At 43.7% G+C, this 20,000-nt stretch overlaps 1 protein-coding gene across 7 annotated transcripts in view; it reads right to left on the minus strand.

The window, feature by feature from the left end:
* Window positions 1–870: 870 nt before the first annotated feature.
* ANO7 (anoctamin 7) overlaps window positions 871–20,000 on the minus strand; it is a 179,134-nt gene continuing 160,004 nt past the window's right edge. For 3 of the 7 annotated variants that reach the window (XM_085879606.1, XM_085879604.1, XM_085879607.1), the window contains 4 exons: window positions 15,953–16,043; window positions 15,692–15,826; window positions 11,747–11,793; window positions 871–1,399 (listed from right to left, as the gene is read on the minus strand). In XM_085879606.1, the coding sequence (XP_085735732.1) occupies window positions 11,752–11,793; window positions 15,692–15,826; window positions 15,953–16,043 (268 nt within the window). In that variant the 3' untranslated portion in view covers window positions 871–1,399; window positions 11,747–11,751. Of the gene's footprint in view, window positions 1,400–11,746; window positions 11,794–15,691; window positions 15,827–15,952; window positions 16,044–20,000 lie in introns of those variants that run through there. The other 4 variants (XM_085879605.1, XR_015057729.1, XR_015057732.1 and 1 more) reach the window with 4 other exon arrangements.

Consider the following 20,000-nt stretch of genomic DNA (forward strand, 5'->3'; position numbering starts at 1 on the left):
AAAGGTGCCCGCAAGGCGACCGCAGGGGGGCCCGAAGGCGAACGTGTGGCCAGACGGACGGTAACGAGTGGGTATATATACCAGTCCTTTTTTTTACTGAAATAAAAATATAACAGTTCAGAATATACCAGTATATATAACTGAATATACTATAACTATAATATATATCTTCCTGAATATATCAGTTCGGAGTATAGGCAAACACCTATACTCCGATCTCTAGCGGTAGCGCACGGTGGACGCACGGTCAACGCAGACTGCCACGGAGGCCGACGTAGGACGCACGGTGGGCGTAGGGGAACCGTGCTTCGATCCTGAGTTGCCCGCAGGTAGTCACACAGATCGCAAGGGCACCGTACGGTGAACAGAGGGATGCGTTAGGACTACCCTACGGCGACCGTGGAAATAGTGCGGCCACCGTAATTTTTTGGGGGTTGGGAAATTCATTTTTCATTGACAAGAGCCTACGGCAGCTGCACAAATAACGCAAGCCCACCGTACACCCTACGTACGGTCGACGTGAAACACATCTACGTCACAGCTTGGCTTGTCGAATTGCTACGGCCAACGTAGAAATGAAAAAAAGTTATAACTCTGCGCTATAATTCCATGGCGACCCCTACAGCCTGTAAAAGATAGCCATACGGCGTAGGGCCCCCCTGAGGCCACCTCAGAAACTCTGCGGCCGCCACACGTTTCTGTCAATTCAGGGGGGTACGGCCGCCGTATCCTAGCCATAAAGCAAATGTGACTTAGGCTTCAGAAAGGTTTGAAGGAATCCCACATTCTTGCATGTCAATGCAATGCTGAGAGTCAGTTATGCAAAAGTTCTTTGTTTAGCTCGATGTAAAAAAACAACAAACCCCATGGTCTGATTCATTATTCTAATCCAAAAGCAACCCTCATTAAGAATTTCCAATAAAATATAAAGCCCATGCACATGTTGTCTCAAATGTATATTATTTAGGCATCAAATGATAAAGCAAACGTGCATTTGTCAGGAGGTCAATAATTTCATATTTACCCATTTAATTATGTAAACAAATCCAATCATTCGAAGTGTAATCAGATCTTGTGTTTCAGTACATATCTGCATCAACAACCAGGTGGACAAGCTGGTTTACTTTCCAAAGCTACAAATGAGATCGCTTCTCGTGATACAATTAGATTGTACTTGGGGAGGGGTCACGTGTTGAATCACCTGTACATTCCCGAGCTGTGCATTGCTTTTTGGGCAATTTTTATCATTCTGGAAGATAAACATCCATAAATAAACCTCTAATATAAATAAACCTCTAAAGGAGGAAAAACATCTCAACCAGTAATTTGTACACATGCTTCGCGATTGTTCTTTGTTGCAAAGGTCTCATCACAGCGTTGGTGGTGGAAGTACAGCATGCTGGAAAAAAAAAAGAGAACAGAGGTTAAGGAGACTCGACAAATACTTCTATCTGTTCCAAACCCATAAAAATCCATTTACAAAATAAAAGAGACGTCCGAAAAATTCACAGCAATTCAATTAAAGGACATTGATACGAGCTGGGGAGGATTGAGGGTTCTGCAATGCACGATTGATCTGATGTATTGAATTTTCTCGTCGTGTGTCGACATGTATTTTACTTTGTAATAGTTTGCTGGATGAGATTATAAACATTATTTTGTCAACGTTTCCAGGCAGAAACTAAAAGATAAATAAATAAATGTAAACCTTGGGAATTGCAGCCATTGTTGCAATAACACCTTGGACTGATTTTGACCACATGCTGAATGGACACAATTACAGAGGATGGAACTTGATGTTGAAGCCGTGGATGGATATGGCTCATTTGTAACTATGGAGAAAGATGCAACTGATTTACAAGCAGTGGTGATTATTCTAAGTCCAGCCAAATGTATAATGACATCCGAACACAGGCCGCAATATGTGGATCTACGGATGTCACGCAAGAATGTTGGAAAACTGTCGCAAATTCTTCACGAGTGACCGTTCGGCAGTGTATTGGTTGAGGGCGATGTTAACACTCGTCTTCTCATGATTTGATGTGCAGATAAAATTGTTTATTATGCATGATTATAATGGTTGTTAAGGCAAGATGTTTCTTCTTGAAGTTTAGTGGAGTAAAAAGGTGGCAAGTAGTACTATTGTAATTAGACTTTAACCGAGCTGTGTGGAAAGGTCATGAGAGTTTGGGAAATTTCAGGCTATTTCTAGAAAAATAATAATTATTTGTGGTTAACAATTTTATGAAGTAGTGGAATGTCAACTAGTGTCATAATTCCAATTGTATTCGAATTGTGTAACTTGTAAATGTGTGAACTATTTGAACAAATTACTTTTATTAGTCTCACCCCAAAGGGGTTGCCAAACTATGGAAATGCCTGTGTGTGTGTGTGTGTGTGTGTGTGTGTGTGTGTGTGTGTGTGTGTGTGTGTGTGTGTGTGTGTGTGTGTGTGTGTGTGTGTGTGTGTGTGTGTGCGTGCGCGTGTGCGTATCCACGTCTATATATTTTCGCATTAAATTTTAACATCCGTCACCGAAGGTGGATGGAGGTTTTGCTTTCACCCCTGTCTGTCTGTCTGGCTGATTGTTTGTGTGCAGGATATCTCATAAAGTTGTGGACAGATTCAGACGAAATTTGAGGGAGAGCTTGGGAATGTGACACAAACAAAATGATAAGATTTTGGTGAAGATCCAAATCCGGATCTGGATTCGAGAATTTTTTAAGTGATTCTTCACCATTGAGCGATAGGGCTAAAATGCACGCGATCTCAAAAAAAATGATGGACGGATTTGGAAAAAACTTGGTGGATGAGTTGGTTAGGTGGCAAGAACAATCCGTTTAAATATTAGTTCAGGTCTGAATCCAGTTCCAGCTGATCAGTGCGATACGAAACATAAAATAATCAGTTTGACGGAGGTGTGCGCTCTACTGAGTGCCCTTCCAGTTTTTCTCTGCAACTGCTTGTCCGATCAACGCAAAACTATAAACAAAGGAGGGACTTCCCATGGAGAATATTTCATTGATAACGATGACGTCATAGGTCACATTGTATGGCAGCCATATTTGATGAAAGGAAAAATTTGGACATCTCCAAAACAGGTCAGTTCAGGTCAGGTATGGGAGCATGCACCGAAGCAGCGCGTTGCTGCATCCACTTTCCGCTGGTACTCGAGGGGCCTCCGTCTGGTCATCCTGCAGGGAGATGCCTGGCCCATCCCCATCTTCTTGAGATGCTGATCAGCATGCTGCAACCATGAGGCACATGGTCAGCCCATTGACCTCCTCCAATCATGAGGTTCCCTAGCTGAGCGAATCTGGTAAGCAGGATCAGCATCAGGAAAACGAGCTACATGTCCATACAGCCGGAGTTGATGCTCACAGACTATGCAGGTAACAAATCTCATTTGAGTGGCTCTCTCAGCAACTGCTCTATGGACACAAAGTCTGACCAGCGATAGCCAAGGATTCTTCAAAGAGACCTGGTACCAAAGCAACTAAGTCTCCATCTCAGATCCCTGGTCAGAGTCCAAGTCTCACATCCAAAGAGTAAGACTGGAAGCACCAAGGACCTGAAGACTCGGACTTTTATTCTCTTGCACAGGCACCAACAGCGCCACACTCCATGATCTAATGAATCAATGGCTCCCCAGGCCCGAACCAGATGTCTATTGACCTCTGGCTCACAGCCAGCAGAGACATGAATATCACTGCCAAAGTAAGTGAATCTCTCCATGACCTCAACATCCTTACCACAAACAGGTACAGAAAAGATAGCAGCATACAATATGTCATTGAATCCTGGATCTTAGTTTTGACCCAGGAAACCCATAATCCCAGCGGCTCCGACTCCTCCTTCTACACCTCGAGGGTTCCCAAAAGGATATCCAGAGTCTCCACAAAGATGACTGCATCATCTGCGAAATCAAGGTCAGAGATCTTGACATTCCCAAATTATGCACCACAGCTTGATCTCTCTGACATCTTCCCCAGAATCCAGTCGATACAAGTGTTGAAAAGTGTTGGGGCCAGTTCACACCCCCAATGAACTCCAGTAACAACTAGAAATAAGTCAAAGATTGTATCACCACATCTCACAGCACTCACATTACCAGAGAACAGTTCAGACATGAGATTGATCAGTTTTGGTAGCCCACAAAGACCAAGAATCCTCCAAAAGGCATCCCAATTGACTGATTTGAAGGCTTCGCAGAGATTAACATAGGCTGCAAGCAGCCCCAGTCAAAACTCTCATTTGTGTTTGGTGAGGACCCGAAGGGCAAGGATACGGTCAATTGTTGAACTCTTTGGTGTAAAGCCCGAGTGCTCTGGGTGCTGGTACTTAAGCAGATGTGGCGAACCCTTTCAATAATTTTCTGAGCAAAGACCTTGCCCAGCACTCAGAGCAGCATCACCCCTAGGTAGTTGTTGCAGTCCTGGCGATCACCCTTGCCTTTCCAGAGAGGGACCCCATGGGTCAGGAACTATGAACCAGAATAGCACTAAGTTCCTTGACTTTGCAAGAAGTCATTGGCTTAGGGTGGCTGGTTCATGGTTTCAGCACCCACAAGCTCATCGCTGGACTTGGTGTTCCAACGCTGGTGATGTGGCAAAGGAGATTGACCATGTCCTCAATGACGGTCGTTGGAGGATGATCCAGAACTGCAGGGTCTACCGGAGTGCTCAGTTCCTCAATACTGACCACAGGCTTGTTGTAGCAACTCTAAAGCTGCACCTTAAATCCTGGAGAATGGTACCATCCCAGCCTAGGCTGGATGTTGGCAAGCTTAGGGATGAGAGAGTAGCTGAGGAGTTTGCGAACAGGCTGAGTGGACACTTGCGGGGTGTGGGTGCTTTGGGGGGTCCTCAAGAGTTGTGGAGTGCCTTCAAGACCACCATCCTTGATGTTGCCGGTGGATGTCTTGGAACTCACCGCAGGGCAAAGAAGAATTTTGTCTCTCAAGGGACACTGGATACCATTGACCAGAGTCGCAGGGCCAGGCTGAATGGCAGAGCTGAGCTGTTCAAGGAGCTGAGGCGTAAAACTGTACGTGCACTGGGGGTGGACAAGGAGGCCTATGTGCGAGGAATCTGTGAGGGGGTAGAGCATCACCTGTGGACAGGTGATTCTCGTCCTGCTTACAGGGGAATTCGTGCATTGCGTTCATCCAAGCCCATCCCTCGGAGCACTACAGTTCGAGCAGAGAGTGGTAGGCTCTTGACAGAGGAGTCTGAAGTGAAGGCCCGCTGGGCCGGTTACTTTGAGCGGTTGTACCAGGCTGATCCCCTAGCTGTCGTGTTGGACGGCAAGGGTGTTACAATCCCTGTTGCTGACCCTTGAATCAACTGTGGTCCACCTTCGCTTGTGGAAACACGGGCTGCGGTGAACCAGTTGAAACGGCGCAAAGCTCCAGGGATCTGTGGCATCCATGCTGAACTTCTCAAGGCTGGTGGAAATGCTGCACTCGTGTCGTTGCATGCAGTTTTGTGCTCTGCCTGGAACACAGGCATCATCCCAACTGATTGGAAGAGGGGCCTTGTTGTCCCTCTCTGGAAAGAGAAGGGTGATCGCCAAGACTGCAACAACTACCGAGGGGTGACGCTGCTCTCAGTGCCAGGCAAGGTCTTTGCTCGGATAATTCTTGATAGTGTTCGCCAACATCTGCTTGAGCACCAGCGTCCAGAACAGTCAGGCTTTTCACCAAAGAGGTCAACGATTGACCGTATCCTTCCTCTTCGTGTCCTCACCGAACGCAGACGAGAGTTTCGGCAGGAGCTGCTTGCAGCCTATGTTGATCTTTGTAAAGCGTTCGATGCAGTGAATCGGGATTTCCTCTGGAGGATTCTTGGTCTTCGTGGGGTAACACCAAAACTGATCGATCTGATGTCTGAACTCTACTCTGGTACTGAGAGTGCTGTGCAGTGTGGTGGTACCATCTCTGACTTATTTCTAGTTGTTACTGGAGTTTGTCAGGGGTGTGTACTGGTCCCCACACTTTTCAGCACTTGTATGGACTGGATTTTAGGGAGGACGTCAGAGAGAACAAGCTGCAGTGCATCGTTTGGGAATGTCAAGATCTCGGACCTTGATTTTGCAGATGATGCAGTCATCTTTGCGGAGACTTTATATATCCTTTTGGGGGCCCTCGAGGTGCTGAATGAGGAGTCGGAGCCGCTGGGATTACGGGTTTCTTGGGTCAAATCTAAGATCCAGGCTTTCGGTGACATTTTGGATGCTGCTGTCCTGTCTGTGTCTGTTTGTGATGAGGATGTTGAGGTCGTGGAGAGACTCACTTACCTTGGCAGTGATATTCATGTCTCTGCTGGCTGTGAGTCAGAGGTCAATAGACATCTGGGTCGGGCATGGGGATTCATGGATTCACTGGATCATGGGGTGTGGCGCTGCCGGTACCTGTGCGGGAGGACGAAAGTCTGAGTCTTCAGGTCCTTGGTATTTCCAGTCTTGCTCTATGGATGCGAGACTTGGACTCTGACCAAGGATCTGAGATGGAGACTTAATTCCTTTGGTACCAGGTCTCTTCGGAGAATCCTTGGCTATCGCTGGTCGGATTTTGTGTCCAATGAGCTGTTGCTGAGAGAGACTCGGATGAGATTTGTTACCTGCATAGTCTGTGAGCGTCAGTTGCGGCTGTATGGACATGTGGCTCGTTTTCCTGACGCTGATCCTGCTCACGAGATTCTCTCAGCGAGGGAGTGTCATGAGTGGAGGAGGCCAGTGGGCCGACCACGTGCCTCGTGGTTGCAGCAGGTTGACCATCATCTCAAGGAGATGGGGATGGGCCTTGCATCTGCCTGGGGGATGGCCAGACGGAGGCCCCTGGAGTACCGCGGAAAGTGGACGCAGCGACGCGCTGTTCTGGCACATGCTCCCATACCTGACCTGACCTGACAACAAGGCCCCTCTTCCAGTCAGTTGGGATGATGCCTGTGTTCCAGGCAGAGCACAGAACTGCATGCAATGACATGAGTACAGCATTTCTGCCAGCCTTGAGAAGTTCAGCATGGATGCCACAGATCTCAGGAGCTTCACCCCATTTCAACCGGTTCACTGTAGCCTGTGTTTCCACAAGCGAAGGTGGATGACAATTGATTGGAGGATCAGCAATAGGGATAGTAACACCCGACATCCAACTCAACAGCTGGCAGATCAGCCTGGTACAGCCACTCAAAGTAAATGGTGCTGAGCCATTTACTTTGAGTGGCTGTACAAGGCTTTGGACTCCTCTGTCAAGAGCCCACCACCCTCCGCTCTAAATCCAGTACACCGAGGGACAGGCTTGGAGGAACACAATGCGTGAATTCCCCTGTAAGCAGGATGAGAATCACCTGACCACGGGTGATGCTCTACCACCTCACAGGTTTCTCGCACATCGGCCTCCTTGTCCACCCTCAGCACATGTGCAGTTTTACACCTCAACTCCCTGAACAGCTCAGCTCTGCAATTAAGCCTGGCCCTGCAACTCTGGTAAAGGGTATCCATTGTCTCTTGAGAGACAAAGTTCTTCTTCGTGCGACGGTGAGTTCCATGACATCTACCAGCAACATCAAGGAAGGTGGTCTTGAAGGAATTCCTCAACCCTCCAGAATTCCTCAAAGCACCCAGATCTCCACTCAGCCTGTTCACAAACTCATCAGCTACCCTCTCATCCTTGAGCTTGCCAACATCCATCTTCGGCCGGGATGGTACCGTTCTCCCGGATTTAAGCTGCAACTTCAGAGTTGCTACCACAAGCCTGTGGTCGGTATTGACGAAGACCCTGCAGCACTCAGGTATACCCTGAAGTTCTGGATCCTCCTCCAGCAACCATCAACGAGCACATGGTCAATCTCCTTTGCCACACCACCAGCGTTGGAATACCAAGTACAGCGATGAGCATGTGGGCACTGAAACCCTGAACCAGCCACCCTAATTCCATTTCACGAATCACTACTCACCTTCACTCTTTCATTCCTCTTTTTTCCCACCATTGGAATAAACTCCCACACTCACTTCAATCCCATTCTTCCCTCCAGGTCTTCAAAACAGCTGTTCACCACCACCTCTTATCTTCCCCCATCTAAAACCTCGATCTTTTCTACCCCCGTTAACCCACCCCAAATCCACCTCCTTCAAATTCCCTGCTTTCCTTCCTGAAAGTCCATGTAGTGTCCATCTTCTACACCCCATGTTCCCCATCCCATCCCCATCCCTCTCCCTTCCACAGATCTCCCAATGTCTCTGTTCCCCATTGTTTTGTCCTTCCTTCTCCCACCACTCTTGTCTCATGTCCCCCTTGCTGTGCATTCTGTCAGCTGTCATTCGAGCCTCGTTAATGTCTTCTTCTTCCTCTTTCGGCTTGCTCCCGTTAGGGGTCGCCATAGCGGATCAACCGTCTCCATTTCGCTCTATCCTCCACATCTTCCATTGACACTCCAACCACCCGCATGTCCGCCCTCACCGTATCCATGAACCTCTTCTTTGGCCTTCCTCTTCTCCTCCTGCCTGGCGGCTCCATCTTCAACATCCTTCTCCCGATATACTCCGCTTCCCTCCTGTGCACATGTCCAAACCATCTCAATCTCGCCTCTCTCACTTTGTCTCCAAACCGTCCTACCTGCGCTGTCCCTCTAATATACTCATTTCTTATCCTATCCATCCTCGTCACTCCCAACGAGAATCGCAGCATCTTTAACTCTGCATCTTTAACTCCAGCTCCGCTTCCTGTCTTATTGTAAGTACCACCGCCTCCAAACCATACAACATAGCTGGTCTCACTACCGTCTTATATACTTTTCCCTTAACTCTTGCAGCTACCCTTCTGTCACAAATCACTCCTGCAACTCTTCTCCACCCAATCCATCCTGCCTGCACTCTCTTTTTCTCTTCTCTCCCACACTCTCCGTTTCTTTGGACAGTTGATCCCAAGTATTTAAACCAATCCACCTTCCCCACCTCAACTCCTTGCAACCGCACCATACCACCACCCTCCCTCTCATTTACGCACATGTACTCCATCTTACTCCGACTGACTATCATTCCCCTTTTCTCCAGTGCGTACCTCCACCGCTCGAGGCTCGCCTCAGCCTGCTCCTTACTCTTCCTACAGATCATGATGTCATCTGCGAATTAACGAGCCTCGTTAATGTATACAATTTTTTTTTTTAAGACTTCCCGCAAAGTCAAGGAACTTAGTGCTATTCTGGTTCACAGTTCCAGACCCATGGGGACCAACACACATCTCATAACCATCCCTATCAGTTTCAGTCGATGCATTTAAATCCCCCAAGACAAGAAGGGTATCCGGCCTGGGGCACTGATCAACCACAGACTCGAGCGTGGCATTGAATGTGTCCTTCTCTCTTAGGGATTGGATATTCCAGGCACCCACTCAAACGGACCGCCTCAGGTTAACCCAAGGAGACCACCATCTGGTGGATGACACATTACCACCCTGACACACACTACCGCAATCTGACCCGGGAAGGTTACCCTGTGGTTTTCCTCCTATCATTAAAGAGTGGGGGTCCTCAAGGCTTTGCCCCAATTCCGTCATCTCGTGAGCTGCCCTGCGAAGGGCAGCTGCAGAAGAGGTAATCCCACGGAGTGTGTTTCAAAATAGTTCAACAAAAAAATTGAAACTTGCCATTTGTCATCAACTCCCCATGGGGCATATTGGGTAATAAGGATGATGTCATCAGTGAAGTAATATTGCAGTCATCATTTTGGTTGAATCAAAACCCTCATGCAAAAAAATCTGAAAATTCATATTTCTGATCTACGACTTTATGTAAGTGAAGAATCGAACCTATGACGTCATCAGTCAAGTGGTCTGACAGCAACATTGGAATGAAAATAAAAATGTAAAAAATCTTCTCCAGAACTGCTTAACAGATGGATGCAAAACTTCATTCACATGATTGACCAGCCATGGGGAAATATAGTTTGAAATTTTGTTCACTCATCTTCGTTGACGCAATTTAGCCTTAATGTGCACAAAAGTGGTCATTAAATATCCTAATAATCAATCGATCATCAATAAAGCTGAGGATAATGTCAATGTATGTGACATAATAGGGTCATGGATGATGTATGTATATGCGTCATAATAGTAGTAGGCCATAATGGTAGTGTTCAGCTAACGATGGCATTTCTTCTCACAATGAATATGCAAGGCAAGACTATGTGCTCCACTGAGTGCCGTTGTCGTTGTTAATGTGTCATCTCCATTCTCCGCATGACCTTGGTGAGCAGTTGAACTTGCGCTAAGGAAATTTCCAGTGGCAACTGCACGGGCTTGTCACTCAGTTATTCACTGCGATCTCATAGGCCAGAAGCTCATTTGGACCACCAAGGCTGCAGCACATAAAGGCTTACCTCGAGGACAACCAAATATAAACCAAGCAAAGACCCAGCTCGTAACAGTGTTTCATGAAATGTCACTTTTGAGAGTTAATTTCTATCAGATTGTTCATAATATTTCAACAATGTTCAGTTTAAACAAAAACTTACATGGAATTGCAACTTGGTGATGGGTTTTCCTAAATTTTCTGGAAACATGCCGAATGAAGCTTTTCCAGAATAATGTAGCGTGACTAATACAGCTTGAACATGCAATATTCTGAAGGCGAGCGAGTGGTCAGCATTCAATGCAGATGAGATTCGGAAAAGAAAGGCAATAAAAACTTGACTTATGGCATCGTTGATCCTGCACACTCAACTCTGGACATGCAAACTCATCGCTTTAGCAGCCTGGATAGCTCTCCAAAGGAAATCTCTTTTGCATGCTCTGGAGGTTCAGCCAGAGGTTTATACAATCTGTTCACAGACTGGTGAGATTATGCTGTTCATGAATATTGCAAATCTCATCCTGATTTTGCTTTTAAAATGTTGATGAATCCATTGTGTGAATTTGTGTTGTTTCAATCTGCTTGGTGGAAACACTCTTTATGATAAAGGCCAAATATAAACGCCTGTTGTGACAACAGGTGAGACCAAGGAAGAGTGCACCCCATACCCTGTATGTTCTTTCCAATGGGGGGGGGGGTGAGGGGGGTTACTCAGCCTGTCATCCTTCCGAGGTCAGCAAAATGAGTGCCAGCATGCTGGTATCCTGTGTCAGAGTGGCGACCCATCCAGGATTGTGCCCAATAGCCAAGGAGACTGCTTAAGCAGCACCAACGCTCTGTACAGAGTATGGTTCCAATCTCTTCCTCTCTCCTTCCAATGGTGCCATTTGATAGCAGTAATGGAGATCAGTCCCTGATCTGCCATTACTTTGAATTACCCCTCTCTCCCTTGCTGTGAATGGATTGGGGGAAGTGGAGCATGCAAGAAGTCATGAATCAACTTTTGCACCATTTTGTTCCTGACAATAATTGTTGCAGAGAATGGCTACATTATAATGGCTCAAAAGCTGATGGTACTGGGCTTGTGAAGTTTTCTTCTCTTTCTGTTTTTTGTTTTGTTCTGCACATGCAAACTGCACCTGTTGCATTTTCACATATATGCATGCATCATATGCTCCATTCTCGTTTCACATGCATCGTATGCATCCCAGGCATGATCTCCCATTTTCACAGCTGTTTCTACAGAATTGAATGGTAACATTTTGTTACCGTTTACAAGTCAAAGCGAAAATAATAAATCACAAAAACAAAACAACTTATTAAAGCAGCATTATCAGAATATCAGATTGCCAATGGTACACGTGTATGCAATTGGCTGCTTAACACTGGGGTTGACTTACTAGAGCTACATCACTTCCGCTTGAAGAGATGAAAAATCATGAATGTGCTGGAAGTCATTCAACAGGAGGGAGAAAAATGCTGATTATATCTTTATAATTACGATGGTACACTGAATGCAACACAGATTGTTTTGCAACACATATATGCCAACAGATTTCCAGAAACAGAAAAAAAAGCACCCTTAAATTTTAATTATTTTGTCACAAACAAAAGTTCAGTGTAATCTTCAAAGTGAACAATTGTTTTATTTTTCTGCTTCGATGTAAAGCTGAGAACTTTTCAAATGGCTGTTCGTGTTGAGATGTGTTAGTGTGAGAGAGCAATGTGGAACTGCAGTGGCAGAAAAAAAAAGAGTTGTCGACTTGAAGCGACTCGTCACACGGACTGTATTGAAAAGGGAAGCAGTTACAGTTCAGCCATCATTTGTGTGTCTCTGACTATGTCTCCACCCAGGTTAGAATTTGTGTCCCATCAGACGCCTCTGAGCTTACTTAAGACGGAAATAGGAACACAACCAACAAGACAGAGTATTTAACAATTCAAAGCAAAGCCAGGGTGTATTGATGACAGTAGCTCTGAGAATTCGTGCAGACTCACTCACTCACTCACTCACAGCACTGTAACAATATCTTATCATGTTAGTTTGTGAATGTGCGATGTTAATAAATTCTCCAATAAATTTCTACATCCAAATATAAGCTGAAAAATATGTTGGTAATTGTAATGCGTCATATTAGCAAGGGTTAACCTGCCTAATCATTATTCATTTGTATGTGAACCAATGGGATACTTGTCACACAGATGAACCTTTATAAGAAGTAGAGATAATAAAATATGGCCTTTGACCAACAACTTGCAGATACACAGATAGACACAGGTTTAAGAGTTTGGACTTCATCCTGGACACTCAACTCTGGACATTGTTTCTGCTGCTTTCTCAGCAATGGTTGGAAGCCCTCAATCTCAAACGAGACATTAGGACAGTCTCCCTGGGCATATATCGGGGATTCGATAATCTGGCATCCTGTTTTACTTTTCAACAGGTTATTAATTTCTGCCCAAACTGTCACCAAGTATGCCAATACCCCTTACTGGAGTCCCTTTTCCAGCGATGTCAAGAAGTCACTTAAGCCGAGTCTCAAGTCTTTGAGGGCAAGTCTCAAGTCAATGTAGTATTACTTCAACCTGTGTCAAGTCCCATATAAATTTCAACAAGTGGAGTACAAGCTATCATGGAATTAAGACACAGGGCTTCATTTATTTCAATGCATGTTCTGAAAAGCTGTTTGAGTTAAATATTTGTCAACTTGGTAGAGTGGAAATTTTTGCTTTGTCTCCAGAAAAAAATATATTTATGTTAAATTTACTTCTTATACCTGTAGTCTACCTACTTGAACATATTATGGACATGAGACGAGTCAAAATAATCGAAGTCACCTGACATATTTCCATCATCAAAAAAACATTTTATCAGGTCAGGACGTGCACGGGGTAACTGATCAGGGACCAAGTTTCTCCCGGCACGAATGTTCATGGTTTTAATAAAGTTGTTTCACACGTAGCCACATTGGTAAGATTGGTGCTTGCCGCTTGGACGTGGTGTGCTGTCTGAACAGTGGACACTCCCTTTAACATTATTGGCAAAAGGTGTGTGACCTGGTGGCCATAAATGCTGGCGTTTTTCACATGTACACACACACACGGTATATTTTGTCATTGACCGAACTGTGCATGCCCCCGACTAAAAATCATTTACCATTTTAAATCCTGTTTCCCTTGCTCATTCCTTCTTTCGTTTTGTAATTTACAGTGCGTCACTGCCTTTTCATTTTCCTTCATTGGACAAACTACATTGCCATGGTGTATTTCCACAATTAATGACCAACCCCAAAGATTGGACCTTGGTCATATTTATTGGGGTTACCCATGCACAAAGAAGGCTCGTTGTAATGGCAAAGAAGAGAACAGCTCAACTGGGATGGAAAACGAATCACTATAAATGCCCACGACCAAGGACACTACACCAGAGGTTTTAAGATAGTGGTGGGACTGAGTCAATCGGACAAGTGTAGGTTCTGCAAGGTAGAAACAGAAAGTACGAGCCACCTCCTATCGGGATGTAAAAGACTCATGTCAGAGCAGCTGTACACACAAAGGCACAACAAGGTATGTAGAGTAATCCACTGGCACATCTGCAAGCGGTTCCAGAAAACTCATGGAAATATGAACCAAAAGCAATCGCGGAAAACAAGGAAGTAATGCTCATGCACCACCTAATGATCCTGTTGAGCGTGAAGAAGGAAAACAAAGCATTGTGGCTGGCTATAGTGCTGAGGTACAAAACAGAAAAGAGGGCATTGAAAATCGAGATGTCAGTACCCAGCGATTTTGGCTTAAACAATGCAGAAGTCAAGAAAATGACCAAATACCAAGATCTCAAAATTGAAGTGAAAAGATCCTGGAAGCTGAAAAATGCCAAAATTGTACCGGTGATAATTGGAACAATGGGAATGATAAGAAAGAACCTCACAAATATCTCAAACACCATCCCTGGGAATATTATGACAAACGAACTGCAGTTGGAAGCTGTCCAGGGCTCGCTGATGATTCTCAAGAGGCCTCAGAACAAAACTTTGAGAACAAGAATGCTTCACAAATTGGTCCACGAATCATGATCCTTACTGAAACGGAGGTGGATACTTCGAGAACTGGGAGGGACTCTGTTGCATCTTCTGAAACCCGCATATGGAGATAACAACCAACGACACCACAAAGGGTATCAGACTTTTCAAGTCAAATTTTAAAAAAAGCATGTCGATAAACTATTATTCATAAAAGCAACATTTTACATTGTACCATCATTTATTGGCATTTATGGGCAATGTTTTTTATTTTCTAATGGACCATTTCACTTCAATGTTTTCAAATTTTAAACCTTTGTGAATTGAGTTGCACCATTATGTATTCTTACATACATACACACGCACTTCGGCAATGTTCACAGAGATTTACGAGGTTTCTATGAAGGACTGCAGGCAATTTTTCAATACATTCGATAATCTCCAGAAACGAATCTAGCAACGAATATGGCATCACGATGTTTTACACACTGCTGTCCACGTAGAACCCATTCCCTATCTACTCTATGTGAGATGGCGAAGCAGCCATGACATCGTTTTTGGGAACGATCGAACGTACTGTCAAGTCAAAGGCCAAGAGTGCGCACACTCATTGAACTAACTATGCACGAAGTGATGCGTACACATGCACACATGTAAACGGTAGTACGGGATACGACTAGCACTGGCTGGCCAATAAATTACGGCGTGGCTGGTGGCAAAGTGAAGTATGCCATGTCGGTATAATGCTTGTGGTTTCCCAGTGTCATAGTGATGTCGTGCATGCTGGATGCAAGATTTTCTTCTTTTTTAAAGGCAACAATTATTCCCACATTCTTGTGAGGTTGGTCAGGGGAAGCTTGGTCCAGGTGTTCTCATGAGGTTGGCCGGGGGAATTTTGGCCCAAGTCTTTCGTGAAATGGCTGGCCAGGTCTGACATTCGACTAAAGTTAGGGCAGGAATTTGGAAATTTAACCAAGGTGCTGGCGATGGCTCGCCGACTCTATTTGGAGGACCCACGCTGGACACAAGATGTTCGAGTTAGTTTTCTCCATTTTATTGACGTCAGTGCTTTTTTCAGTCAATTGCAGATTTAAAGTCGGCATTTTCAAAAGGCATTTAAAGTCGTACACGAGTAGCAACCCCAATCTCCCCCTTCCCTCCTACTCTTTGTACGATCATGAAAATGTCCAATTTTGGACGAACTCTTACTTTTTCCTCATAAAACTCCCATATGCGTCCAATTGTTTCCCTACTACCACACTGTCAATTTTACCATGCTCTTCCATAAGTATTGCTCTCGTTAAAAACAAAAAGGGACTTTACCATAAGTAGCTTCTCCTGATTATCAGCCAGAGCCTGCTTGGCGAGGTAGGTTTCTCTCTTGATCTTGATCTCCAGTGACTCCGGAACATCAGGAACCACCCAGTCAATGACACGAGAGATGAAAAACACCACGTGCTGGTACACAGTGTAAAAAGCAGGAAACCAGAAGTTGCTTGTTAAAACTACCATACATCCCCATAACATGGGTTTCTCACTTGGTAAACCGATTTTGTTTAAAAATGACCTCAGTTATTATCTCACCTCAAAAGCTATAATAAAGCCAAGACGAATGGCGAGTAGCTTCCAGTAGAACAGGGTGTAGTTTCCATTCTGGTCGCGATAGTCTTTATACCTGAATAAATAAATTCCCAGAGATATTGTCAGGCATCAAGCACATCTCATATCACAACCAGAACCCTGCAGTAAACCAAATAATTGGCTGAAAGGTCCCTCCTTCGAGATATCGATCAAAGGCGATGTGATAGCCTCAGCATCATCTTCAGTGATCATGTATTTAACTAAACCTGAAGACCATCATCTCTTGTATGCCAAGTGTTGGCTTAATGGTTAGGGTGGCGGGCTTTGGATCCAAGGGTCCTGAGTTCAAATCCTGTTCATCTGTTGAATTAATACCAGGTGGGGTTAACTCGGCCTGTTATCGGACCTTCCGAGGTCGGCAAAATGAGTGACAGCATGATGGTATTCTGTGTTGGAGTGGTGAGGTAGGTTTGTGCCCTAGAGTATAGTCCCAGATACATATATATATATATATATATATATATATATATATATATATATATATATATATATATATATATATATATATATATATGTCCCATATAGAGTATACATATACATATACACACACATGTATATACATATACATATACATATGTATATATATATATATATATATATATATATATATATATATATATATATATGTACATTATATATACACACATATGTATCTATGTTTATATATATAGATACATATATATATAAACATAGATATATATATAAACATATATATATAAACATAGATAGATACATATATCTATAAACATAGATACATATATATATATACACATATACATATATGTACATATACATATATATAATATATATATGTATGTATACATATATATATATATATATATATATATATATATATATATATATATATATATATATATATATATATATATATATATATATATATATATATATATATATATATATATATATATATACAGCTCTGGGAAAGCCTGGTGTTGGCGCAGTGGTTAGGGCAGCGGCTTGGGATCCAAAAGGTCCTGAGTTCAAGCCCCGTTGGACCACTGAATTAATACACCAGGGGGTTGACTCAGCTTGTCATCCTTCTGAAGTCGGTGAAATGAGTACCAGTATACTGGGCCGGTGTATACCCCGGTTAAAATAGGTGGACCATATCCCTGTGTCGTAAGAGGCGACCAGGGTTGCATCAGGAAGGGCATCCGGCGTAAAACATGTGCCAAATCACTTTGCGGATCACACGGATGATCCGCTGTGGCGACCCCTAACGGGAGCAGCCGAAAGAAGAAGAAGAAGACAGCTCTGGGAAAAAATAAGAGAACACTCCAAAAAAAAAATTCAATCAGCATCTCAACATGTATGGCAGCCATTCCATTCCAGTATCTGTTGAATTCCAATACAGGCACACCTCATTCTACTTAGTGAGGAACTGATTAGGTGATCACCTGAACCAAATCTTATTTAACAAGGAAAAGTATAAAAACCACTGCTGTGGTCATCACTATCCTCTTGCAATAGGACCAGCTGGATGGCAAAAACAGTGCTCGTCATACCTCAAAAGTAATTGGAATCAAAAAATAACTAATGACCATGCCAAAAGAGTTGAAAAGAAAAGTTTTGAGTGAGGAAAATAAGGGTACAATTCTGGCTTTACTGGCAGAAGGATACATTGAGCGTCACGTTGCTTCCATCCTTAAAATTTCAAAGACGGCGGTTCATAAGAACAAGGTCAAGCAGCAGACATTGGGGACAACAAAGCTACAGACTGCAAGAGGGCGAAAACGACATTCCACTGACCGGGATGACCGCCAACTCATTCGAATGTCACTCAACAACCATAGGATGACATCAAGTGACCTACAAAAAGAATGGCAAAAGGCAGCTGGGGTGAACTGCACGGCGAGGACGGTTCGAAACAGGCTCCTAGGGGCAGGGCTGACATCGTGCTCAGCTAGAAAAAAGCCCTTCATCAATGAGAAGCAAAGAAGAGCCAGGCTGAGGTTTGCAAAAGACCATAAGGATTGGACCGTAGAGGACTGGAGTCAGGTCATCTTCTCTGATGAGTCCAATTTTCAGCTTTGCCCAACAGCTGGTCGTCTAATGGTTAGACGGACCTGGAGAGGCCTACAAGCCACAGTGTCTTGCACCCACTGTGAAATTTGGTGGAGGATCGGTGATGATCTGGGGATGCTTCAGCAAGGCTGGAATTGGGCAGATTTGTCTTTGTGAAGGACTCATGAATCAAGCCACGTACAAGGTTGTCCTGGAAGAACATTGCTTCCTTCTGCTCTGACAATGTTCCCCAACTCTGAGGATTGGTTTTTCCAACAGGACAATGCTCCATGCCACACAGCCAAGTCAATCAAGGTGTGGATGGAGGACCATCAGATCAAGACCCTGTCATAGCCAGCCAAATCTCCAGACCTGAACCCCATTGAAAACCTCTGGAATGTGATCAAAAGGAAGATGGATGGTCACAAGCCATCAAACAAAGCCGAGCTGCTTGAATTTTTGTGCCTGGAGTGGCATAAAGTCACCGAACAGCAATGTGAAGGACTGGTGGAGAGCTTGCCAAGACACTTGAAAGCTGTGATTGAAAATCAGGGTTATTCCACAAAATATTGATTTCTGAACTCTTCCTCAGTTAAAACATTAGTATTGTGTTGTTTAAAAATGAATATGAACTTGTTTTGTTTGTATTATTTGAGGTCTGAAAACACTGAATTTTGTTGTTATTTTGACCAGTTGTCATTTTCTGCAAATATATTTTCTAAATGACAATATTTTTATTCAGAGTTTGGGAGAAATGTTGTAAGTAGTTTAGAGAATAAAACAAAAATGTTCAATTTACTCACATACGTATAAATAGTAAAACCAGAAAAACTGATAATTTTGCAGTGGTCTCTTAATTTTTTTCCAGAGCTGTTTATATGTGTGTATATATATATATATATATATATATATATATATATATATATATATATATATATATATATATGTATATATATATATATATATATATATATATATATATATATATATATATATATATATATATATATATATATATATATATATATATATATATATATATATATATATATATATATATATATCTATATGAATATATATATATATATATATATATATATATATATATATATATATATATATATATATATATATATATATATATATATATATATATATATATATATATATATATATATTGTTGTGGTTGACCAAATTCGCAAACCACCATTCAGGTCCCTTAGGTGAGATATCTCGGTAAGTATATGTGTAGTTAGGCCCAAACCCGTTGTCTAGTGGGAATACATGTCATTTATGCGTGCTGCGACTCTTCAGGATAGCCGTTTTTCTTTTACTATCTTTATTTTGGACCAACCGCCATTGTTACCACCACCAACCACAACATCAACCACCCACCGCGGCTCCGCTTCACGTCACACCTCGCAACCGTCGCATCGCCACCGTTCTTGCGCCGCTTGTGGGTGCCGGTGTTGGACTCGTGCAGGGCGCGCGCCGAACAGCGTGTACAAAACCACGGATTTTCCACTTCAAAAACGGATCAAAAACGACACACGCCCACTTTTGTTCCGTCCAATCGGTGAGCGAGGGGCGATTTGGCCCCGCCTCCAGGGCGTTGGAGGGCGATCGCTATATGCAAATTTATGGATCAAAATGCATTCACGCCCACTTTTTCTCGGGCCAATGGGGAGCGAGGTGAAAGGTCGAAGGCAGGGGGTCAAAGATGAGAGAGCGAAGCCATGGGGCTTATATAAGCGGCCGCGTTCGTCAGTCCAGAGAGTAGAGAGAGTTAAGAGTCAGAGTAGGGAGAAGAGTTAAGACTTGGCAGTCGGTGGAGTTGGGAAGAAGAAGCAAGAAGGAGTTGGTCGTCGTCGTGTGCGTTGGAGTCGGAGCGAAGGGGACGGAGCTGTGGAGAGGCGGCGAAGGCAGACGAGGGGGTGCTCGCGTCACGTCGTGCCGGGAGCTG

The sequence above is a fragment of the Eptatretus burgeri genome, chromosome 4 (genome assembly GCF_056783735.1).
Source record: "Eptatretus burgeri isolate ZD-2024b chromosome 4, Ebu_testis_v1, whole genome shotgun sequence".
Lineage (NCBI taxonomy): Eukaryota > Metazoa > Chordata > Myxini > Myxiniformes > Myxinidae > Eptatretus > Eptatretus burgeri.